Source organism: Bos indicus, chromosome 13 (assembly GCF_029378745.1).
Source record: "Bos indicus isolate NIAB-ARS_2022 breed Sahiwal x Tharparkar chromosome 13, NIAB-ARS_B.indTharparkar_mat_pri_1.0, whole genome shotgun sequence".
Lineage (NCBI taxonomy): Eukaryota > Metazoa > Chordata > Mammalia > Artiodactyla > Bovidae > Bos > Bos indicus.
Window position 1 is genome coordinate 67,750,690 of NC_091772.1, and position 25,364 is coordinate 67,776,053.

At 42.0% G+C, this 25,364-nt stretch overlaps 1 protein-coding gene, 1 non-coding gene and 1 pseudogene across 2 annotated transcripts in view; all 3 read left to right on the forward strand.

The window, feature by feature from the left end:
• The first annotated feature begins 547 nt into the window (after positions 1-547).
• On the forward strand, positions 548-682 carry LOC139186686 (small nucleolar RNA U109). The gene has a single exon (XR_011570359.1). It is a non-coding gene; the product is annotated as a small nucleolar RNA U109 (small nucleolar RNA).
• A 4,562-nt stretch (positions 683-5,244) lies between these two features.
• The window catches only part of DHX35 (DEAH-box helicase 35), a 69,766-nt gene continuing 49,646 nt past the window's right edge, over positions 5,245-25,364 (forward strand). The window contains exons 1-3 of the mRNA XM_019972419.2: positions 5,245-5,378; positions 12,061-12,194; positions 16,649-16,741. Coding sequence (XP_019827978.1) covers positions 5,339-5,378; positions 12,061-12,194; positions 16,649-16,741 — 267 coding nt within the window. The 5' untranslated portion in view covers positions 5,245-5,338. The remainder of the gene's footprint in view (positions 5,379-12,060; positions 12,195-16,648; positions 16,742-25,364) is intronic.
• On the forward strand, positions 17,083-24,826 carry LOC139186633 (cytochrome c pseudogene; annotated as a pseudogene).

The following is a 25,364-nucleotide window of genomic DNA, read 5'->3' on the forward strand; positions in this document are numbered from 1 at the left end:
TCTCAGAGGAGGGCAGGTATATGGCCCATCACATACTAATGACTTCAGAGCCCCCTTTTTTGGTGTGGAATAGGATGCAAAAACCATTATTTTCTGAAAGCAATGCTAGCGATTAGAAATAAGAACAAGAGGGACTTCCCTGGTGGTCCAGTGGCTATGACTCCACTCCCAATGCAGGGGACCTGGGTTAGATCCCTAGTCAGGGAACTAGATCCCACATGCCACAAGTAAGAATCTTCATGCCGGAACTAAAGATCCCGCATGTTGCAACAAAGATCAAAGATCCTGTGTGCTGCAACTAAGAACAGACAGCCAAATAAATATTTGTTAAAGAAGAACAAGAGGTATATGGAATCTTAAGAAAATAGCCAGAACTATAAGAGGAAGCAAAGCTATCATGGTGCTTGAGTTTTCTGAGGGGGAGATCTAAGGACCACTTACAGCAGTCATCTGGGGTCCTTGTTCAAAATGTTGATTTGTTGACCCCAATTCCAGGGAATGGGAGGGTGAGTATGGCAGACTGTTTGGTTCAAAAATATGTGTTGGCTCGCATGTGGAAATGTCTGCTTCTCATTCCTTTGGAAGCAGGAATACGTCCATAACATGCTACATTAAAAAAGGAGTTCTCAGGGCTGCCAACCTTCCAGTAGAGGTTGAGTAGTAGTATATTTCTCCTACATAAGAAAAAAAAAATGTCCCTTCCTGGGAGAGTTATACTTCTTCATCTGTTTAATGTCAGACTTAGCCATTACAACTTGGCAGTAAATATTTTAGTGTATATCTGAAAGATTAAAAAAAAAGCATAACCACAATACCTTGATCACACCTAAATGTTTCATAACAATTTCCCAATATCAAATAGTGTTCAGACTCTGCTGTCTCATTATTTTCTCCCTGATGAGCTGTTTGAATTAGCTGTACAGTTTCAAGGTCAACCCAATCAGATGGCAGGGTTGGCACTTTCTTGAAAAACTGAAGGAGTCAACTGAAGAGATGGCCACGCCACTTCTCTGGGCAGTTGGGTTGGGGAGTATCTATCTTCTTACAGGATTCCAAGCAGCTGACAAGAAAACCTAACGTACAAGAATCACATAAGTGAGAAGTTACATGAGAGAAACCAGAGGGTGGGGAGTTAGGCAGGACACTGTCAGTACACGCCACCCTGACTGACACACTGTGGGCAGAGCACACACTTTAAGCTTCTCAGTAGCCGAGGCAGAAAAGAGAAGCCTGGTCAGATCCAGCACCCAAAATTAACTCCAGGTACAGGAAGAACAATTCTTGGCACTAAGATCAGGTGAGAATGTCTTAGAAGAATCCTTTTATAAAAGTGGTACTGTGAAGTATTCTGATAATAAACACGACGACAGATGTTCTGGGCTGTGCCCAAACACCAACTCCACAAGGTGTTTGTCTACAGCTAGAAAGCAGTTGAACATTCATACATATTCTGTGAGTGTGGAATACATACCTTATGTGAGTATGTCCACAGAGGCACTGTTATTCTAGGTTCCTGATGCCTTGCACCTGGAAATATATCCCAATTTGCCTGGCAGAGGTCCAGTTTATGCCCCTGAACCCGGCCTTTCACTCTCCGATAAAGCATACTGTCATCTTAGAAAGCACCTGGCAGACCCTGGCCTCCCCAACTCACCCTGTTCCATAGATGCGCAAAATTCTTCAGGCCTACATGGTAGAGACTCTCCTAGTATTTAGCTGAGTCTCTCCTGGTGGATTCTCCACACCTCTACCTAGATTCCTGGAGCTGAGTAAACACTTGTTTATGCTAACACCTGTATGAACCTGATCATTTGTATGCAAGTGAACAGATAGGTTTATATATACAAGTATATATATACTTGTGTGTGTGTGTGTGTATGTATGTATGTATATATATATATATATATATATATATATTATACAAGTCCAAGAGGGCTATACCTTAAAGTCAGTGGAAAACCCCCATTATAGTACAATTCAGGAAAGGCAATTCAGCAAAGAACTGTCTCTTTTCAAGCTGGGGGATAACTGATCTGGCTTCCTGAAGGAGACCCAAGGGCAGCTAGGATTTTCTTAGGAAGCCAGGAGTTCTAGTATAGTTCATGAACACATGGGAGGCTACTTATTGTTTTTGCTGCCTTCATTCCACCTCTGATCATCTCATTCTCAGAAGACCCTCTGAGGGACCATTCGTTTCCAGTTCTCAGTCCATGCGGTTCAGGTAAAGCTGAGCACACCTGGGGAGTGTATGACCAGGTTTAAGCCAGTCAGTATGCCGTATTTCCTTGCCCTAGTGGTTGATTCAGGGATGGATATGTGCCCAGCTAGATGCTTTTGCCAGGAATTTTTGGAAAAAGGCTTGATGCTAAGAGGATATGACATGAGTTGACCATCTAGTTACCATGTGACACCTGGGTCAGCAGGAGGCACAATGTTACGATCAGAAGCAAGTCTTGATTATGTCCTAAGTGCCCCAATGCAGCTGTGTCGCAAGTCAGAATTACTTGGACTTTTTAGATTATGCGAGCTATTTTTGCCTAATAAAAATGAATTGGGTTTCCTATTACTTGTAACATAAAAGACTTTACTGGTACAATGATGAGAACTCCAAATCCTATGCCTCCTAAACATGGCCAAGACAGATGGGCTATATTTCAAAGCAGGAAGTACCAGTTAACCATCAGAGGCAGAGAAAAATTTCTATAAAATACCTATGGAACATTTTGAGGACTATCTGTGGAAAATCTATCATTTGGAAGTTGTACAATGTAACAGTGATCAAACTTTCATGTGATTGTTGGCAATGAGCTAAATACTAGATGCCATCTCAAGAAACAACGGATTTTAATTAGCAGTTATTTTAGACCATTCTATCTGAAATAGTTAATTAGGAAAGATAAGATAGTCCATGGAGACCATTCCTAGTTTGTGGCAATAAAACCACTCATCAACATCTAGGGTATTATTTAGATGCTTTCTGTAGTAGAAGTCTTTGAAAGCAAAATGACCCATTAGAGACAGTTGGGCTAAGAGAACTTTCTGAGGCAGATGAACTAATTCTCATCAAGGAGAGCTAAACTCTAATGGTTTTAAATGGTCCATGTGGTTGAAAAACCACTGACCTGGGAATTAGAAAGCCTAAAGTCTAGTTTCAATTCTGATACTAAATTAGCCCATTTATTCTGACCAAGTCCTTTCAACTTCCATAGGCTGTTTTTTGTTTCTTTCTATAAAATAAAGAATTTAGATGATTAAAGTCTCCTCTAGCTTTAAGATTATGATCTGGTAATTTGCACATGGCCATTACACTCTCTCTGTAAACAGGAAGTCTTCATCATATAAATGGTAGTTTATAGAATATAGAAATCAGGGACTTCACTGGTAATGGTTAAGACTCCAAGCCTCCAATGCACGGGGCATGGGTTTGTTCCATGATTGAAATTAAGATCCCAGATGGTACACAGCGTGACCAAAATAAATAAATATATAGAAATAATAAGTGGCATTTATTTAATTTACCCTTGTACTTATGTGTTAATATAAACCCTGTTTTGTATACTTGGGCCCTTATTGAAAATTAGACAAAAATAAAGAAGGGTCAATGTCATTAAGAATTAAAACTATAAAGCATGGTGTTCACATATACATCACTCAGTGGGCACTTTGCTTTGAGTTGTAATAATATGATGCATGTTCTCAGATGCTTCCAGTGAAACAGTGGGGACAGATTATAGTTTAACTAAATGAGTGTTAAATCAAGGAAGCAGCACACAGGTTCTGAGTCTGCAGGAGGAGAATACTGAAGTTGTGAATTTAGAGAAGCCTTACAGCTGACATAAGGATATTTTAAAGGATCAGTGGAGAATTTTAGGCAGAGATGATCATGTAAGGAACCCTGTTTTCCTTACAGAAATAAAGAGAATAGTTGGAAAATGAGTGTGTGTATGTGTGAGTTCTGATTTTTCCCCTGGTGAATTTGCTCTATGAGCTATTGACAGCAAACTTTGATTGGATATCCTATGTTGCAGGCTACCTTACATGTTCTCACATTTAATAAAAACTTTTTAAACTTCATCTTACAACTAAGATTAAATGACAGCTAGGAAAGGCAAAGTGAGGATTCCAAATTCGACTTGTCTCCAAAGCCTTTGATCTTTCCACAACTACCATTTCTCTCCAGGAATGAGAATTTGCTTCACAGCTCTAAAATACACAGATTCTGAACCCTCTCACTTCCTTCCAGTTAGTTGCCTACCCATTAATCATTTCCTCTACTCCAGTGTATCAGCTAGTGGAATCTTTCTCAAGTAGGTTACTGGAATTTTCTGTAGCATGTTTCCAATGCAGTTTTTTAGGACACACCCCTAGATATTCTGATTCGGGATTGGATTGGGGGTCAGCATTTAAAACATGGGTCGTGAGACTGGAGGAAACACTGGGCCGATGTCCTAACAGATCTACCCATTTCTAATTTTCTTGTTTCAATCGATTCTCCCTTCTCAGAGTTACTCTCAGGGTCTCTGGAGACTTCCATACTGGTTTCCATCGTTTTTATTTACTGCTAATTATCAACTTTTTTTGGTTTTGTTTTTAGTTTGGCTGCCCCGTCTTAGTTGCGGCATGCAGGACCTAGTTCCCGGACCAGGGATGCAACCCAGGCGCCCTGCATTGAGAATGCCAAGTCCTAGCCACTGGACCACCAGGGAAGACCCCAAACACCACTGCTTATCGTGCATTTACTCATTTAATCCCAGATCACCCTCGCCTCTCCACTCTGGGACAGAAACTCATGAAAGAGACCAAAACTGCACTGCCTGGCCGCACGATAGGCGCCCAATATTTACTGAACCACAAAATCCACTAGGTAGTTACTATTATCCTCCAATCGGAAAATGTGGAGGAGACTAAAAGAAATCCTACACCCGTGACAGCTTACAACGTAATGTTAATTTGGGATGCACTGCTTCCTTGCCCACCGCGTACCGCAGGCGGCGACAAACTCTTGGACCAGCGGTCTCTTGCCAAGCTCAACCTTCCAGTAGCGTGCTGCCGCCCTCCGGGTCACCCCAAACTCCTAAGGCCACTCAGAACCCAGGTCCGCTACTCTAAAGAGGAAGAGAGGCGCGCCCTCCCTCCAATATGGCGGAGCCGATCACATGGGTCCGGAGCGGGGCCGAAACGCAGATCACGTGGCTCGGAGGGGGTGGTTACGGGGGCGTAGCCGTAACACCGCGGAACCTCCTAGATCCAAGCTCCTCGCGGGCCACGCCCCCCAGCCCCTTTGGGGGCTGGTGCGCGGCGGAGGGGTGGAGCCTTCCTTGTGACCTTTCACCCCAGCATGGCAGCGCCCGTGGGACCGGTGAAGTTCTGGCGACCCGGTAAGGCCCTTGGTGGAACGCTGGGCAGATGCGGCGGCCCGACTTCGGTCTTGGCCCCACGGCCAGCCTGCTGGGGCCTGAGGACCTGCTTGCAGCCCTGACCTCGGCGGGTTGGCCACTGCCGCGCTGGTGGCCTCGGAAGCTTAGGCGTGCACAGTGGTCCCGAGGGATTCAGGGATCCGCCCCCGGCTTGGGCAGAAATTCTCTGTGACCTCGTTACAGTCTCAGCCTCCCCGGGCCTCGTTTTCCTCGTTTCCTGGTGCCTGTCTTGCCCAACCCGTGAGATGGGGAAAAGCTGAAGCGCCCACGCGTGTCCTTTTACCGCCCTGGGGCTACGCTGGGACTGGACAGGTGGTGCTGCCCTGGGTTTAGGAGTTCAGGTTAGGAAATCAGACTGCCTGGATTAGAATTCTAAGTTCTGCCATAGAGTAGTAGAGTTCCTCTGAACAAGTTCCTTCTTAGCCTTAGACTTCTCATATGTGAAATGGGAGGAATAATAACACCTATCGTATGGGCTAGAATAAGGAGAACGTGCGCGCGTTGTTTCATGTAGAGTAAGTAGGTGCTCGTTAAAAGGGAAAGCATCTTAGTATGTTTTAGGGTAATTTTTGTCCACCCCGCGTGTCTGCCAGAAGTGAACACTCTCCGCGTTGGCTGTCACCCACTTCCCGTCTTGCAGGCTAACACAGTTTCAGCCGCCAAATGGTTTGCTTGTTTTCTTTGAATTGACTCATTAATCAAGATTTTGTTGAATGTTTATGTACCAGACCCTCCCTCCCCTTCCATCAGTTTCTTGTGAAAAACAAAAGTTTCTTAATCGCTGCCAACTTTTGGCCACCACTTGAACCTCTGTAGGTCTAGATGTGTAAAGTATATTGCAGCAAAAATGAAATAAGACAGAGAAGGGTAATATAGGGGAAGGTTTTCAAGGGTATTTTAGAGCGAGTCCCTGAAATTCTGACCATGCGTATCAGTGATGCGGAAGAAAACCCAAGCAAGGGATGTGTTAATTCTTTTTTAAAATCTGTAGTTTGTCACTTAACGAGTTTTATGATTTTATGATTCAGCATTTCAAGTCCTCAGCCACATCCTGAGTTTTATTTGCAGCCAAAACTAAAGTCCAGTTAGGTAGTGAGTATCCAGTTAGGATACTCTCTGTTTTATTTCTTTGAGCCTTTAATAACAGGTCAGAGTGTTAAGTACAATAAAGGTCTGAATAAATTGTTGAAAATCAGGCCAAGATACTCTTTTGGTTAAAGAACATGGGATTACTCCCAGAGTTCTCTTCCATTGTTTCGCTCTTTCACTGTAGTTTTACTTACTGAACACCTAGCCTTGTGGTCAGGAGACAAATATCTCTAGACCAAGGCTCTGCTCTCAAGATTTATGCTTTCTCTCTCTCAATTGTAATACGAAGTCGGATATCCTCTTTAAGAGATTTTAAAGTGAGACAGAAAAAGGGAGTGGTAAGGAAGAGGAGCTCTGGTAGGATCAGACTGTCGAGACTATCCTGACTGCCATTTTCTAACTTGGTGATTTGGGAAAATCACAGTTACTCTGTCTGTAAATTGGGCAAAGCACCTACCCAGAGGATTGTTTTGAGGATTAAATGAGAATACATGTCAAGCTCTTAGCCCTAGATACATATTTAACTATTATAATTCATGGAAGTATTGGAGAGAGGAGGGCTTCCCTGGTGGCTCAGACAGTAAAATGCAGGAGAATTGGGTTCAGTCCCTGGGTTGGGAAGATCCCTTGGAGAAGGGAATGGCTGCTCACTTGGGTATTCTTGCATGGAGAATTCAGTTGTCAGAGGGGCCTGGCAGGCTCCAGTCCATGGGTCACACAGAGTTGGCTGAACGAGTAAGCGCACACACAGATAGATGAGAGGGAGAGGTTAAATGTGTGGATAAGATATCATTCATCAAGATAGTGATATTTTTTCAGATGAACGCTGAAGCACAAATAAGGCTTTGTGCCATGGAGAGGTAGGAGAATGGAACTCTAAAGCGTGTAGCACTAACAAAGGCAGAGTGGGATGGTGCCTCAGCAGTGTCCAAAACACCAAAGTAGTTGAGTAGCATGGGGATGCTTAGTGGTAGGATATGTTTTGGGGCGGGGCTTCCCAGGTAGCTCAGTGGTAAAGAATCCGCCTGCCAACATAGGAAACACAGATTCATTTGATCAAAGATCCCCTGGAGAAGGAGATGACTACCCATTCCAGTGTTCTTGCCTGGAAAATCCCATGGGCAGATGAGCCTGGCAGACTGCAGTCCATGGGGTCACAGAAGAGTTAGATACAACTTAGGAACTAAACAACAACGAACTAAACAACAACAGCAACACAGCGTGGGGCGTGGCAGAACATGAAGCCAGAAGGGTAGGTAGGGGCGTCATCGTGAGAAGTCTTCATGTAAGAATTCAGATTTCACTGTTTTTAAGCGGGAGATAACATGATCTAGTTTATTCTTGGAAGATAACTGGCATTAGTGTGCAAATGCTTAGGGGAGGAAATTAAGGTCAGGGACACCCTTAAGAGAAGATGCTGCTAAAACCGAGGAGGGATATTGAAACCCGCGATTCTGGGATTCTGGCATGTGAGCAATAGGGAGGGACCTAATTGGAGAGACGTTTTAGAGGCAGATACAGAGGAAGGTGAGGTCAGTAATGACTCAGATTTCTGGGTTCGGTGACTGTCTAGGTAAGTGGTTCTCAAATTTTGCTGTGTAGTTGAATCACTTGGGAAGCTTTTAAAAACTCCTGCTATTCAGTTTTACTCCATGGTGATAAATGAGAAGTCTGCTACTGCTGCTGCTAAGTTGCTTCAGTCGTGTCCAACTCTGTGCGACCCCATAGACGGCAGCCCACGAGGCTCCCCCGTCCCTGGGATTCTCCAGGCAAGGACACTGGAGTGGGTTGCCATTGCCTTCTCCAGTGCAGGAAAGTGAAAAGTGAAAGTGAAGTCGCTCAGTCTTGTCCGACTCTTAGCGACCCGGGAGCCCACCAGGCTCCTCCATCCATGGGATTTTCCAGGCAAGAGTACTGGAGTGGGGTGCCATTGCCTTCTCCGAAATGAGAAGTCTAGAGGGGCTCAGAACCAAGCATCAGTATTTTTTAAAGATCTCCAGGTGATTCCAGTATGCATTAAAGTTTGGGAACCACTGGTCCAGGTAAACTGTTCTGTCATTAACTGTAATGAATTTGATGACACTTACTGGACACTTTGTGCTAGTCACTTTTACTTACGTCATCTTATTAAGTGGTCACGATGTCTTGTGATGGAGGTATTACTCCATTTTACAGATGAGGAAACTGAAGTTGAAGGTGTGAAAATAGGATACGAGAAATACACAGGGAAGGTCAGGGAAGTGACTGAGACTGGGTATAAGGGCAGAGGAACATGTGTCCTACAGGCTGGGAGTCACAAGCTCAGGTAGCTACAGGGGCCTGTTGGACAATCTAAATGAGTGAAGCAGCTGGGTGGAAGCAGTAAGGAGAGGAAGGAACTGTGGCAAACTCGAGTGTGTACTGTGTCAATTAGCCCGAGGTATACAATATCCTGTCTAAAGCAGGAAGCTCTGTGTGGTTCCACCCAAAGGTTGTCACATGGCCTCAACACCCAGATTAGAATGCTAAGTTTTTACATGTTTTAAACTAATGATTTCAAACATTTTAACGATGGCATGTTTGGGGACCTCATAGTTTGTGATCTTTACCATTTTGTGATCTCTGCCTTAAGATCTTTGTAGGAGCTGCCTGAGTTTTGTGTAGGGAAAAAAAAATTTGACGTGTTAGTCCAAGTGAAGCAGAAGGGCCTGGCCATTTTCCTTCCTTCATTCAACAGATATTTAGTGATAAATCAGTGTTTGACCACGTGTCTGGCAAAGACTTTATAGCAACAGCTTTGAAGAGTTTTTGATCTGATACACAGCAAGAAATGTGCTGTGATCTAGCACGCACGCACATGTGTGTGCACACACACAATTGAAGAGAGTTGCACAAAAACAACAGTGCTTTTTGGAATGCACTCTGATACTTCTGGTTGATTTCTAGTTTAGCATGAACAAAGGCAGAGTGGGATGGTGCCTCAGCAGTATCCCAAACACCAAAATAATTGAGTCGCATAGCATATTAAAGAAGTTCATGAGTTTTGTAACCCATTGATGGATCACCACTTAAACTGAAAAATTGGGTTAGAAGGAATGCTGAAGAGGGGGAGGGGGCGTGCTGTTATCAACTTATTTTATAGATGGAGAGGTGAAGGCCTTTATAATTTATAAGAATTACAAACTTGTTACTCATTTAAGCACTGAGAATATTCCCAAGGGAAAAACAAACCCTAGGCAGCCAGAATGGACCATGGGATGTATAGACAGCCAGGAAGCAGTCCTAGTTTGGCTGAATGGAGTCTTTTGTATGGAGGAGACGTGCTCCTCATTGATTGACAGCACCTGTTCTTGTAAAAGACCTCATAACCGCATGTACCGAGGTGAACTTGGCTATAGGTTAGAGACAGGAGGGTTGGGGTAGTCAGGAAGACACCTGGGTGGATTAAATCTTGGAGTGGGAGGAGGTGAGACGTAGGAGCAATGTTAAAAGATTCTAAGCATGCTATAAAGGTTTAAAATGTGTTGAAAAGAAGAGAATTCAGGATGAAAGCAGAGCTGATGAAGATAAGCTATTTCTTTGCTCTAGTTTTCTGGAGTGAAGATCACAAGGAATTAATCCGATGTAGTGATAATAAAGGGAGAAAGGAAAGGAAATGTGCCTCTTTGAGTGCAGGCTTTGTTCCAAGTCCTGTTCTGTCTTTTATCTTGTTGAAAGGAAGGTCAACATTTTGGCAAAAACAATATAGTAGTGCCCCACTTACCTGATTTTTGACGGTCTTGGACCTCCGGAATACAACTATGTTCCTAGAAATGAATGGAAAAGGAATCAGAGAGCTACAGCGGTGATTCTGAACTTAGCTCTGGGGGTGGTCTCTGGACCTCCAGCGTTTTTGTGTTCTCATAAATTACTCCCTGGTGTATTTTTCAGGAGATGGAGTTCATAGGCTCTATTAGATTGTCAGGGGGGTTTGGGACCCTTCAAAAAATGTAAAAGTAAATCACTGGGCTAAGTATTCTGATCACAAAACCTTTGCACTTTTACATAGCATCATGGATTATGCATTCAGAAAACCTGGGTGATGATAGTATTGGGTAATTATTTTTGAAGCACCCCTCACAGAGGGCTGTGAACTTCTAGGGAGGGTTTTTATTAATTCCCAAAGGCGACAGTCTCTTGTGCTGAACAAGTCTTATTTTTAGAGATACCTTTCTTATGTTGAATTGAATTCTGAACCCTGTTCCATTTACTTACAACTCTTGAGTTCTGTCTTGGGATGCACAAACAATTTGGTGTGACAGACTACAGAGGCTGATCATAAAAATGGAACCCATGTTACTCCTAAGGCATTTTCCTTTTCAGGCTAAAAATTCATAGGACCTCAAACAGTTTTTCAAACAGGCAGGATGTGGCTTCCCTATTCTTTTCCTCCCTGAGTCCCAGTTTGTTACTGTTCTTACCAAGAAGCCACTGTGGTAGGACTTGCTGGGTGGTCCAGTGGCCAAGATGCCTGCTCCCAATGCAGGGGAGCCCAGGTTCAATCTCTGGTTAAGGAACTAGGTCCTACACGCTGCAGTTAAAGATCCTGCATGCTGCAACTAAGACCCAGCACAGCCAAATAAATAATTAAAAAAAGAAGAAGCCACTGTGGGTATCTGGTGTCTAATCTGCTCAGCATAGTAGACCAGCACTTCCTTCCCAACCACTTCAGTTCTGTGACTCAAATAGAAGCTGCCAATTGTTGTAGCCCGTTCCAGGGCCATGGTTGACTGGATCGGGCAGGGCAATGGCCTTAAACTGGGGGAAAGAAAGCCGTCCCCACCTTCCAAATAGCACACACCTGGGACTCCCGGTCCCCCTCCCTGGGTCTTTCTCCATCACCACTTGATGCTCTAAGTCCTCTTCCTTTGGAAGGAAGAATAAGAGAAGCAAGTCAGCTGCTCAGAGGTGGGGCCTGCATCTGTAGTGTTCACTGCTGTATCGCTGGCACAATCATCTTTGTTCTGTGGATGAGTGAGTGAATGGTGGAGGAACTGTGAGCCTGAGCTCTGGCATTGGCTGCAGCCTTGATTCCAGCTCCTGTAGAGAACCCAGCCCAGAAAGGAGCTTGTTAAGAGGAGCAGAGAAAGAAGGAGAAAGGCCAGGCGGTGTTTGAGTCCCTGGTACCCCTTGACCCTGAACCTTGCTGCCATCGTACGGTGTTAGGATTCTTCGTTTGCTTCAGCTAATTCCTGGTGGGTTCCCACCACTTATATTAAGAGTTTGGTAATAATCCCAGCCTGGTGACCAGAACTCAACACCTTGTCCTCCGTCACCTACAGTTGTGTGTAAACAATTTGCAGCCCAGTGGGACTGCCATCTCCTCTGTTCTTGACACCAGTATGATGTTTTTCTGTAGTCTCACAGGTACCTTTCTAAATGTTTTCCTGAAATTACTCTTAGTGGTTTGAAATAAAAACGCATGGCTTCCATTGTATATCTTCATCTTTGAATTTGTAATTTTCTCACAATTTTCCTGTTCCTTGTATCAGAGAATCTGAAAAAAAAACAAAACCCAAAAACATTTCTGTTGCAGGTACAGAGGGGCCAGGTGTCAGCATCTCTGAAGAGAGACAAAGTCTAGCTGAAAACTCGGCAACAACTGTTGTTTACAACCCTTATGCTGCCCTTTCTATAGAGCAGCAGAGGCAGAAGCTGCCAGTGTTCAAGGTACATTGAATAAGCATGTTCAGTCGTCGGCCCGAAGCAGCCTGCAGTGGCTTAATACTTGGCACTGAAGTGAATAATGTTCCTCTTACTGTTAATGATCCTTTAGAATGCAGTGAGCTCAGAGATGGCCTATCTGAAGGGTGTCTTTAGAATACTTGTGTGTGTTAATCTTATAAATCCGGAAAGTCCTTAAGGTTTTTTTCAATTAGATCTTGCATATTGGAAAAACTGAAAGAAATGAAGTGACATTCTTTTTTTCCCCTCTTTGCTTTCAATTATGGACAAGTTCAAACATACAGAAAAGTAGAGAAAACAGCACAGTGAACTTTCATGCATCCATTTTCAGTAGCTTACTGGCATATGGCCAATTTTAGCTTTTTTAAGGCATATTTTTTGACACAAGATTAATTAGAAATATCAGATTCTTTCTGGAGAAGGCAATGGCACTCCACTCCAGTACTGTTGCCTGGAGAATCCCATGGATGGAGGAGCCTGGTGGACTGCAGTCCAGGGGGTCTCGAAGAGTCGGACATGACTGAGTGACTTCACTTTCACTTTTCACTTTCATGCATTGGGGAAGGAAATAGCAACCCACTCCAGTGTTGTTGCCTGGAGAATCCCAGGGATGGCAGAGTCTGGTGGGCTGCCGTCTGTGGGGTCTCACAGAGTCGGACACGACTGAAGCGACTTAGCAGCAGCAGCAGGTGGTTTCTGTTGAAGAGGTTAACGCCCACGGGGAGAGTGATGGCATTTGGGTGTGGTTATTACATACCACGTGCACATCCAGATGCATGATTTTATTAGTCTCATGAAATGCACTTACACTCATCTTGTCAGAAACCAAAGTGTTAAACTAGAATTCAGAGTATATTCATTTACAGTTAGCCATGGTTCTCCAGTACAGAGAATACAGTCCATGAGCACACTTTCTCCCTGTTGCCAAGTCCACATGGAAAGTCAAGCCATAATCAGAAAGTGGGCCCAGAGCCAAAGGCGGTTTAGATACAGTTGAAGGATATTTATTTCCTGTAGCCCCTGATGTAGGGTGATGAAGTCCCGCTGCCTCGTATGAGGCCCCTCGAACGACTCAAGTAGGTGGGGCCACCAGCACTGGTGTCTGTCTTTTCTCCTGTACAGTGTTGGGTGAAAGCCGTCAGGTTCTTGCTCTTAGAGAGTTTCTTTGTCTAGACTATGCTAAAAATTCCTCTTTTATTAATATGTTCTTTGTCCAAATGGATATGAAGCAGCTGCCTTCTGAATGTAGCCAAGTCACCTCCATCAGACTTTTCTGTGACCCCAGACATCTTAGTCACTCCTGTACTGACAGTCTGGGTTTCTTCTATAGATGATTAACCTCAACCATCATATGTGAATGTAAACCAGTTTGACCCTCAGAAGATAAGATTGTAGGTTCAGCATGGAGGGACACAGTTGGAGCTGTGATGAAGAGTCTAGACTTGAGCTAGACTTCAGAGTTCAAAGGCAGTTTTCATCATTTGTGTGCTGTGTGACCTTACTTCAGCACCTGAGCTTCTGTTTCCTGTCTGTAATATTGGACCTACCTCATAGGATTGTTATGAGGACCAGATGCCATAATCTACATGGAGCATTATTTAGTAAAATACCTGACATGTTATGCACATTTAAGTACAAGGTTAATTATTGTTTACTGAGTATTTACTTTTCTGGACTCTTCTTCATCCACCAGCTGTACTTGTAAAATATAATAAATGAAACAACAGATGGAAAAAAAAAAACAAGGATGGTAACATTGATCAAATTAAAAATGGTAAGATGAGAGGTGTAAGTTATTGATAAAAATCAAAGCAGAGTTTAAGCACAGTTGTAATCTCATAAGATATTAAAGATAAATCTAGGGCTTCCCTGGTGGCTCAGCCGGTAAAGAATCGCAGCAATGCAGGAGGCTCGGCTTTGATCCCTGGTTCTGGAGGATCCCCTGGAGGAATAAATGGCAACCTACTCCAGTGTCCTTGCCCGGAGAATCCCATGGACAGAGGAGCCTGGCAGGCTACAGTCCATGAGGTCGCACAGAGGTGGACATGACCAAAGTGACCTAGTACAGCACAGGAGACGAAAACGATAAAAGTAACTCATTCACCACCACACCCCCATTAAAACTTAAAGTGAAAGTAGCTTTAAAGATAGAAGTTGAAACTAAAGCAGCAGTAAATCTAAGGCTCATTCCCCCTTTCCCCAGTGCCATTTCAAGGTGACATTTCAGTTGGCTGCCTCCCGTGGGCTGTCATTTTCTCTGGGCCCTGGACACTGCAATGCAAGCTTGTATTCTTATTCCATTAAACTCAAACCTCGTTGAAGCTCAGTCTGGTCCTCTGCACCAGCTCTCCTCGATTTCCCTGCCTGTACCTGTTCGTGGTACCATCATTTTCCCAGTCTCTAAACTGGAAATCATCTTGTCATCTCTCTCTTGAATGTCACACATCATTTTGCGTGCAAATATGCATTTGCATTGCTTCATATTTAGCACATGAAGTAAATTAGTGCCTTCAGTTTCTTCACGCTTAAATCACTCTGGTATACCACTGCCCAGTTTTCTTGCAACACAGCACATGCTGCCTCCTAGGTAAAGCCCAGACTGACTGTGTTGAAGGCCCTCACTACATCTTGTATTAGTAATTCATTCCCAAATCAAACCTGGAGCCTTTCATGGGCTTTTTCTAGCACCTCTTGAATAGAGTTCATATAGTTTGCTTATTTCCATCTTCTTATGTTATTTCCCTAGAATGCCATGTGTGTCTCTGTCTGTATTCGAATTGTCTTTCAAGTTGTCTTTGACCACCCACCCATTCATCCATTCATCCATTCAGCAGATGGATTGACAAGATATCAGTTACCAAAATGGTTGCAAAGAACCCAAACCTTTCCTTGCCTAAAACTAACCCAAAAGAAAGTGCAGAGTCCAGGCAATTGAAAGGAAAGCATCGAGATGAGTCATGAGACTGCCTGCAGCAGAATCCCCTTTGGGTGTTTGCAGAAATGGCAAATTCCTGGACTTACCCTAGCCCTGCTGAATCAGAAACCCTGAAGGTAGAGCTAGGAATCTTCATTTTTAACAGATAGTTAAATATCTATTTAATATATGTTAAATCGATAATAAAAATATTCTAAAAGATTTTTACACTAAAACTGGAGAATTACATATTTAGACCCTGCTGCTGCTGCTAAGTTGCTTCAGTCGTGTCCGACTCTGTGCGACCCCATAGACGGCAGCCCACCAGGCTCCCCCGTCCCTGGGATTCTCCAGGCAAGAATATTGGAGTGGGCCGCCATTTCCTTCTCCTATTTAGACCCTAAATAATGCTAAATTGGAACCCCCAAACACCCCAATACCTTATTTAAGCAATTAGGCAGCATCATGTGTCTCAGTCTTCTGTGGAGTCAGATGAGTTGAACGGTGATGAGAGTAGGAGAATTTGGCAGATTTTTACCTCAAACCAGGAATTTATGGAATATCATCATGACTTTACAGATCAGTGGGTGTGTCTGTTATCAAATGTGGGTACAGAAGTACATTCTGAAACTGAGTACATGGGATCTTGGAGTTGTCTGTGACTTTCCAGTGGCCAAAATAGCATTTCTTCTCCCACTGAATGGGTAACAGAAGGCCCAGTTGAAATACAGAGGTAATGTGTAGGTGCTTTATTGTGCACTTGGCTGTAGAGGCAGAGATGAAAGCATATTCTTTTTGCTTTCACCAGCTAGTAAATGAAAAATAACGTGATGCATGCATATTGCACAAAGTTAAAGGGGTTCCTCATATGCCTGCTCCCTGCCCCCCACTTTCTTCCCCTCCCTGGAGACAGTACAGTTACCAGTGCCTTATTTTGCTTTTCCCCAAAGTAGTTTATATGTAAAGAAGCGTATGTGTATTTACCCTTTTTTAAAAAAACATAAATAGTAGTGTATTATCACACTGTCCTGCATTTTGCTTTCTTACCATAGCAGACCTCATTGACCATTCCACATCAGTACAAGTAGGCATTTGTTCTTTTTAACGGCTCCATATTATTCCATTATTGGAGTCTTTTCATAACTGTTTAATCATTCCCCTGTTGATAAACATATAGGCTGTTTGGATTTTTGGTACTTACAAACAACACTGCAATGAGCATGCTTGTATATACATCTTTGTCCACATGTATTAGGATAACTTCTTAAAAGTAGAATTCTTGAATCAAGAAGTATGTGCGTTATATATTTTGATAAGTTATTATATTCAGTTGCAATTGTGTTGCCTTATACCAACAGTACCTGAGATACATTTTGATAGATATTTGGAATATGTTTTGGTAGTTCCTTTTGAAAATGTCCTTTCTTTTGGCAAATAGCTCATTTCATAATGTTTAAATATCTTTGTTTAGGTCTTTTGAGAAAATGTATGTCTGTTTATAGTGTTTGGTTATATTTTTTTTCAGCTGAGGAATCACATATTATACTTGATAGAAAACTATCAGACAGTAGTGATAATTGGAGAAACAGGATGTGGGAAAAGCACACAGATTCCACAAGTGAGTATATATTTATTTATTTTTGCAACACTTTCTTTTTCTCTTTTTGTCTGTGCTGGGTCTTCATTACTGAGCACAGGCTTTCTCTAGTTGCAGCAAGCCTCTCTAGCTGTGGTGCACAGGCTTCTCACTGCGATGGCTTCTCTTTTTATGGAGCACAGGCTTTACAGCACATGGCCTCAGTAATTGTGATGTATGGGCTTACTGCCCCACAGCATGTAGAATCTTGCCAGACTGCAGATCGAACCCATGTCTCCTGCATGAGAGGCAGAAGAGGAGGGGTAAGATGGATGCTGCTATAGTTGTGAATAAAAATGGACAGTGTATTATAGAATTATACAATGCTATGGAAGAAATCTCTCTTAGAGGGCCAAATCATTTCTGCTGTGGATAGAAGTGGAAAGGAGGATCGGGAAAGGTTTTGTAAGAGAAATGGCATTTAATCTTGAAATGAAAGAAAGGGGGAAACAAGACAAAGAGATAGACTTTGAACGATCAGTGGGAGCCGGCTGGGAAGATGTCCTCATGCAGTGAATACTGTGGGTAGAGATACTGGAGTGCAGAGGTGTTTGGGGCTCAACAGAGTGGTCAGGTAGGATCAAGAGTGGAAAGACAGGGTGAAGTCGAAGTGTGTCTTAAGAGCCACGACTTGGAGGGTGAGGCATGATATTTAAGTGGTCAGGGATAAGAGTCCTTGCAGGTTTTTCTTTCCCTTTTAAGTATAGATTTTTTTGAAGTATAAAATACATATACTTCCGATATCATAGATCATAACTGTAGCTTGGTAAACCTTCGCAGGTGAATACAGTACTGCCAGCACCCAAATCAAGAAATAGAACATCACTGGCACCCTGGAGGCCCTGTGTCGTCTTCTGGACACTTGCCGTTTCTTCCTGCTTCCGCAAGCATACACACACAAGCATAACTTTTATTCTGTCTTCTAGCATTGTAGATTAGTTCTGCCTATTTTTGAACTCTTACAAAGAAAAAGTAAAGCTTCTTTTGCCCAACACGATACTGGGTGTAGGTTGGGGCCCTGACACAGGTATTTCTTAAAAGTTCCCCAGGTGATCTAGTGTGCAGCTGGGGAATAGTAGACAGAGGGAAAGGACAGCAGAGGAGCGGAGACGGGAGACCTGGAGGGAGAACATACGAGTAGATGGTACCAAGACCCTAGCATAGAGAGAGCAGGACATTCAGCTTGTGAGCAGGGACCTCTCAGGTGTGCATGAAGAAAGAATGATTTAAAAATAGGTGATGTCAAGAAGGACTGGGAGGTTTTTGTTCAGAAGTGTGCCCATTGCTCTACTGTGGAAAAGAGAGGCAAGCACAAAACTGGGCCGAACTTCCATGGTCCGTTTGAGTGAAAGACAGGTCAGGCGGCTAGATTCTCTTACACCAGCGCCAGCAGGAACCAAGGCATCACCTGGGGAGAGGAGATGGTGATGTAATACTTGGAGAAGCCCAAGAAATACATCCCTGGAACAAAAATGACCTTTGCTGACATTAAAGAGAAGAAAGGGAAGACTTGCTAACTTATCTCAAAAAAGCTACTAATGAGTAATCGTTGGCCACTGTCTTATTTATTATGAAACAGAAATGTTTCATGAATTTTTGTGTGTACTGTATTTAAATTGATCTCATACACTAAAATTCAGATCATGCATGACTGATGGAATGTTTCTGTTGGACAATCCTGATTTCAATAAGATTGGTTTGTGGCTAAATGAATATGATCAGCTTTTTGAATTTTGATAGTAATTCTGGCTCAACACGTATTGTCACTCTCTTCCTCTTCTAAAGCGATGATTGAATGTGAATAAGGAATGTTAACCTTTTCAGGGAGGTGGTGAATGCCTTCTCCAGCCCTTTAGAGGATTGGTTATGTAGATTTCTAGAACTGATTATATTAATATATTAAAATACTGAGACAGTGCCTTCACTGTCACATAGAACAGAACAAGATTCAGGTATGTTTCAATTAGTCTGTTAAGGCAAGGGTTGAAGAGACACTGACAATGTCCACTTTATCTTTTTGGTCTTAACTATGCCAATTTAATTAAAATTCTCTTATCTAAAATATTGCCTTTTACTTAATGAAAGGCATTTTAGTGTGGTTTATGTGTAGAATCAAATAAAAGAGTATTTAGCACCTAAAAAACAAAACAAAACCCTAGCATATTATTTGTTTCTTAGAGACACAGGAAAAGGGCCGTGTTACATTTCTGAGTGATTATTGGTTATTAATAATAATTATAATAAACCAAGTAACAATAAGTAGTAATTATAAGTGCTACATAAAGGGATCACTTTACACATACTGTTTTATCCTCAGTGGCCCTGTGAGACAGGCACTGTTATTATCTTCATGTTACTGCTGAGGACAGCGTAGAGAGTGGTGAGATGGGGAGTGTAGAACAGAGGTTAATGGCCACATGGTATTAGATGATCTTAGTTTGTTTTGCATTAGTTGGTGTGATTGTTTAGTCAGCTGAGGATAAACTCTGTTAGGATAACAAAGAACCTGAAAATTTCTGTGGCTTAAGAGCACAAAGGTTTCTTTCTTCCTCATACTGTGTGGTCTTTTGGGGTTGATGACCCAAGGTGTGGGTTGCTCACACATGGTCACTGGGACCCAGGATGATGGTGCAGCTCCTGTCGGAGACTTGTGGATCTTGTAGTAGATGACAGGGTCATGAGCTGGCGCTTAAAACTGTGGCCTGGAAGTGACACTTGTCACGTTCATTGGTCAAAGCAAATGATGTGGCCAGGTCTGATTGCAGTAGGGTGGCGGTACGTGGAGTCCTCTCACAGTGATGGGTATCAGACACCTGGATCAGTGATACAGTACAGCGCAACCGTCTGGTCATTGCCTCCAGCAAGGCTTGGCTGCCAGGGGTCACAGCGCACCTGCTGGGGGGCTGAGTCCAGGAAAGCATGTTCTGAAGGGGAGAAAGAACTGGGGTCTGAGGATCCAGCCTGGCAGTGTGGCAGCAAACACAGGGAGTTTCTTTTTTAAGTTTTATTTTAGTATTTTTAATTTTGGGGGAATATTTAATAGGTTCACATGGTTTAAAATTCAAGACACAAAAGGATATAAAAAGAGGAAGATTTCCCTATCTTCTTTTCTTTTAACAGTTAAAAATTATTTTTAATTGGAGGATAATTGCTTTACAATATTGTGTTGGTTTCTGCCATGTATCTACATGGATCAGCCATAGGTATACGTATGTCCCCTCCCTCCCACCTCCCTGTCCTGTCTTCTGATACTTCTTTTATACAGATGTAATTGATGCTACAGTTTTCTTGGATAGAGATTTTTTTTTATTGGTTTTACACAGAAAGATAATTTTTACAGGAAAACACACATATATATATATTCTTCCCCTTTTGAAAATTCAGATGGTAGTGTCTGTACATATTTTATGCACCTTGTTTATTTTCTTTTTCCACTTAGCGTATCATCCTCTTTTTAGTTGCATAGATTCTACATCATTTATTTTTCCAGTTTCCAGTTGGTAGACATGTAGGTTGTTTCCAGTTTTATGTTCTCACAATGATGCTTTGAGTCAGTTGGCACCTGTCTCAGTTCATACATATACAGGTATACTTATAGAATAAATATAGTAGTTATAAGTTGCTGGGTCAAAGGGCATATGCATTTGAATTTAATTGTTTTTAAGGACCTGTATTGTTTTAGGAGTTTTGTAATGTGGACCATTTTTAAAGTCTTTATTGAGTTTGTTGCAGTATTGCTTCTGTTTTATGTTTTATTTTTTTTTGGCCATGAGTCATGTGGGATCTTAGCTTCCTGACCAGGGATCGAACCTGCACCCACTCCATGAGGAAGCAAAGTCTCAACTACTGTACCTCCAGAGAAATTCTAGGAGTTGTATTTTTAAAATAAGTGTTGTATTTTCTGAATAGGGGATCCATTCATGGTACAAAATGCAAAAAAACACAAAGGAATAAATGGTAAACAGTGAATTTTCTAAGCTTTGCTGGTGAAAATGACTAGAGGCTTGTGATTGATTATGTTATTGGCCCAAATACCTGCTCTCCTTGCTGTGGATTATCCTCTTTTTCCTTATTACTCAGTTCCACTTCTCTGAGAGAGTCACAGTTTCCACCTTCTTGGGGAGCTAAATTTGAGTTACAGCATAGGAGAACTGGAAGGACTGAGGAACTGAAGGTCATGGCAAGAATATGAAGCAAGTTTTTGTCAACAAACTATTTTGCTAGATTTATGTAATATCTTTCCTTGGAAAAGTACAGCATGCCCTAGCACCCTGCACCAGTTTTGAAATTTCACAAACTGTATGTGGAAGCTAGATGATATTTTTTTCCTAGAGCTCTGTCAAAACAGTGGACTGTGAAAACAAGTTCTTTTGCTGCAATTTTTATTAAAGTTTTCAGTGGAGTTCTTCCTAATCCCACTGTTCAACAAGAAGAACAGATTTGATGACCCTTAAAAAGAGCAGAGAGAACTGAGGTGGAATTCCACAGTCTCCCTCTGTGACATCCACTGCCTTTTGATGTCTGCACTATACCTACATTTGCAGCATCTTTGTATTTCCACTTGTCAGCAAACATAAGCAAGCAGAAGTCTGAATCTCAGATATATTGAGAGATTGGCTTCATGGTCAGGTTTATTATCATAGACTTAGTTTTTCTTTGCCTTAACACTACTACTAAGAGATTGACACAAATGAGTGTGTTTTATTTTGGATGGTAGAATTGTGTCCTGATTATGTGGTTTAAGCGCTGAAGAATTGATGCTTTTGAACTGTGGTGTTGGAGAAGACTCTTTCGAGTCCCTTGGACTGCAAGGAGATCCAACCAGTCCATCCTAAAGGAGATCAGTCCTGGTTGTTCATTGGAAAGACTGATGCTGAAGCTGAAACTCCAATACTTTGGCCACCTCATGCGAAGAGTTGACTGATTGGAAAAGACACTGATGCTGGGAGGGATTGGGGGCAGGAGGAGAAGGGGACGACAGGATGAGATGGCTGGATGGCATCACCGACTGACTCAACGGACATGAGTTTGGGTAAACTTTGGGAGTTGGTGATGGACAGGACAGCCTGGCTTGCTGTGATTCATGGGGTTGCAAAGAGTTGGACATGACTGAGCAACTTAACTATATGTGGGTTTGGTTTGTTGAGCTTGAATCCCAACTCTTAGATTTTTATCTGTGTCCTTGGACAAGTCCTATGACCTCTCTGTTTCCTCATCTCTTAATTGTTGATGATGCTGGTACCTTCCAAATTGGATTTTTTGCGAGGATTAAACTGGGTTATGCATGCCAGACAGTTGCTGACACTTAGTGATGTGCTTGGTGAGTCTTAGCCATTATTCTTATAATTGTCTTTGTGCATTTGTGTTGGTTGGGGTGATTGGTAGTATTTTGTATTCACAGTTTTTATGACAAAAACCCTACATTATCTAAAACAATTTGTTCCTTACAGTCATTTTTAAATTATTATTTTTAGCTAATTTTTGAGTATAGGAAAGTTGCAAAAGTAATACAAAATTCCCTTACACCCCTTACATCACTTCCCATACATGATACAGTAATCAAAAGTAGAACATTAATAATAGGGAGGGAGAATCCCAGGGACGGGGGACCCTGGTAGGCTGCTGTCTATGGGGTCGCACAGAGTCGGAAACGACTGAAGCGGCTTAGCAGCAGCAGCAGCAGCAGCAGCAGACTGTAGGTCTTAACTTAAATCTCATCAATTTTCCCACCAGTGTTCTTTCTCGGAAGATCAGATTCTTGCATTGGATTTAGTTGTTATTTCTTCCTGGTCTCCTGCAGTCTGTGAGAGTTCCTCAGTCTTTCTTCATCTTTTATGATCGTGACATTTTTTTTTTTTTTTTGATCGTGACATTTTTGAAGAGTACTGGGCATTTATTTTATAGAGTGTTCCTCAGTCTGGGTTTATGTGATGTTTTCTTATGATTAGAATGAGCTTGGATTTTTGGCAAGAATCCCATAGAAATGATGTGTCCTTATTGGTGCCTTGTATCAAGAGGGCTGAAATGTTAAAAAGTCTCATCTGGTGAGGTTTATTTGATCACTTTGTTAAGGTCCCAGGTTTCACCTGTAAAGTTTTTCTCTTTGTAGTTGTAAGTATCTTGGAGGAGATATTTTTAACCTGCAGATATTCTGCTTCTTTCACACTGTCACCCGCTGGTCGTAGCAGCCCTCAGTGGATCTTGTCTGCAGCACTTACTCAGGTGTTTGCCTAGTGATGACTTTACTCCCTTTCCCTTCTGCCTTTATTAAGTGACATCTCCGGTAAGGAAGAACAGTCCTTTCTCCTTTGTTTATTTGTTTATCCAGTTATTTTTGTATATCAGTATGAACTCATGGTGATTTATTTTGTTGTATGGGTTAAAACCCAATGCTATAATTATTTATTGTGTTGGTCAAAATGGTCCAGCTTTGGTCATTAGGAGCTCCTTGAATTTGGCTCCTGTGTTCTTTCTAAAAGACTCCATTCATTTTTGAACACTTCCTTACTTTCTAGTAACAGAAAGTGTTTCATGCTCATCTTTTATTTTTCCTGCACGTTAGTGGGGTCAGCCACCTCTCCAAGGAGCCCTGATTCCTCTTATTGGGAAATGCTGTTTAAAAATCAGTATTTTGGTGCTAGAGTGCTCACTGTTACAGAGGTGTCTTTGCTATAAGTCTCAGTGGGCAGACTCAGTGGGCAGACTTAGGACTTCCTTAATTATGTACATATATTATGTATATATATAATATGTATTAAATATATATAATATACTTATTAAAGTGAAGTGAAAGTGAAAGTCACTCAGTTGTGTCCTACTCTTTGTGACCCCATGGACTATACAGTCCATGGAATTCTCCAGGCCAGAATACTGGAGTGGGTAACCTTTCCCTTCTCCAGGGGATCTTCCCAACCCAGGAATTGAACTAAGGTCTCCTGCGTTGCAGGTGGATTCTTTACCATGTGGGTCAGGAAGATCCTGCATTGCAGGCGGATTCTTTGCCAACTGAGCTATCAGGGAAGTATTAGATTCCTATGTAAAAACACTTATTATATATCTGTGCCAATCTGTGTGTATTTTAAAAATCACAAATTTATGCTGATACTTCATGGATTCCAGTCCAACGGCATAGAACTCATTGTAGCCTTTCCTTATCTGTAACTCTTCTTCCATAGTGAGAAACTCCATTCTCATTGTCTGCAGTGTATTTATTATTTCTTAAACTCTCAGTTCAGTTCAGTAGCTCAGTCACGTCCAACTCTTTGCAACCCCATGGACTGCAACACGCCAGGCTTCCCCATCATCACCAACTCCCGGAGCTCGCTCAGACTCATGTCTGTCGAGTCAGTGATGCCATCCAACCGTCTCATCTGCTGTCGTCCCCTTCTCCTCCCGCCCTCAGTCTTTCCAGCATCGGGGTCTTTTCCATTGAGTCAGTTGTTTGCATCAGGTGGCCAAACTGTAGTGAACACATAAAATAGCTCCAGAATTGCTAGCCCGTACCCCTAACATTTACTAACTAGATTATAGCACTGAGGTACTGTTCTTTTTGTCTTTGACTTTCATCAAGGTTCTGTTTTCCAATATCCTAGGTTGATTTTCTTCTCTACCCTCTCCAGGGTGGTCAGTCAGTTATTTGTAATACAGATAGGGTCATTTGTTAGTGTTTGCATTTCTTTTTGGTTTCCCTTGACATCTGGCTGCTTTTCTCGTGTATTTGTTTGGGTATTTGAAGAGTACATGCAACATGACTCTAGTTCTGAGAGTCAGAGCTGCACACAAAGGTCAGCTCAGAGCATTGCCGCTCTTTGTCTCTGCTCCCCTGTTTCAGTTTCTCCCTTTCTCCACCCCTTTCCTACCAACCCTCCTCAGAAAACCATTCTCTTTAATTTCTAGTTTGCCCTTCCTTTATTAGTCTTTTGAACAAACAAGCAGATACATGTAACAGTATTTTTAATCCTTTTGTTTCTGTTATAGAAGTAATATATGTATTTATTGTAAAATAATTTAGACACTACAAAAACATGTTAAAAATGCATATAATCAAATAACTAAGAAATAAGTATATGTGGCAAATAAATAAATAAATTAGATAATCTAATTTAATGTTTATTAAATATTAGATATTAATGTATAATATCTAGTGGAATACTTGCATGTATTTAAAATCTAATTTTTTGCAATGACATGTTTTATTGGTCTTTTTAAAAATCGTAATTGTTTTTATTTACTCTGGTTAAAATGTTTTGTACGGATGATATTCATTGAACTATGTATGTACTTTAAAATTCTTTGTTCTACAGATTTAGCAGGGTTTTGAGGGACCCATGGATAGTTCTTTTATTCCTTGGGGCAGCTGAAGAATGGGACATTTTATAAGACGGGGGAGTTAGAATGTTGAATTTATTATACATGTGCTATGAACTTAAAGTGAATGACCTCACATTTCCAAACCTCAGATCCCTCATTTGCAAAATAATTTTTAAAATATCTGCTGAAACAAGAACCATCTGCTATTTCCTTTGTCAGTAATTTTAACCCAGGGTCATCCTGGGGTAGATTGTTTCTGGTGAAGTGGTATCAGGTGTGTGCTGAAACATGCTTT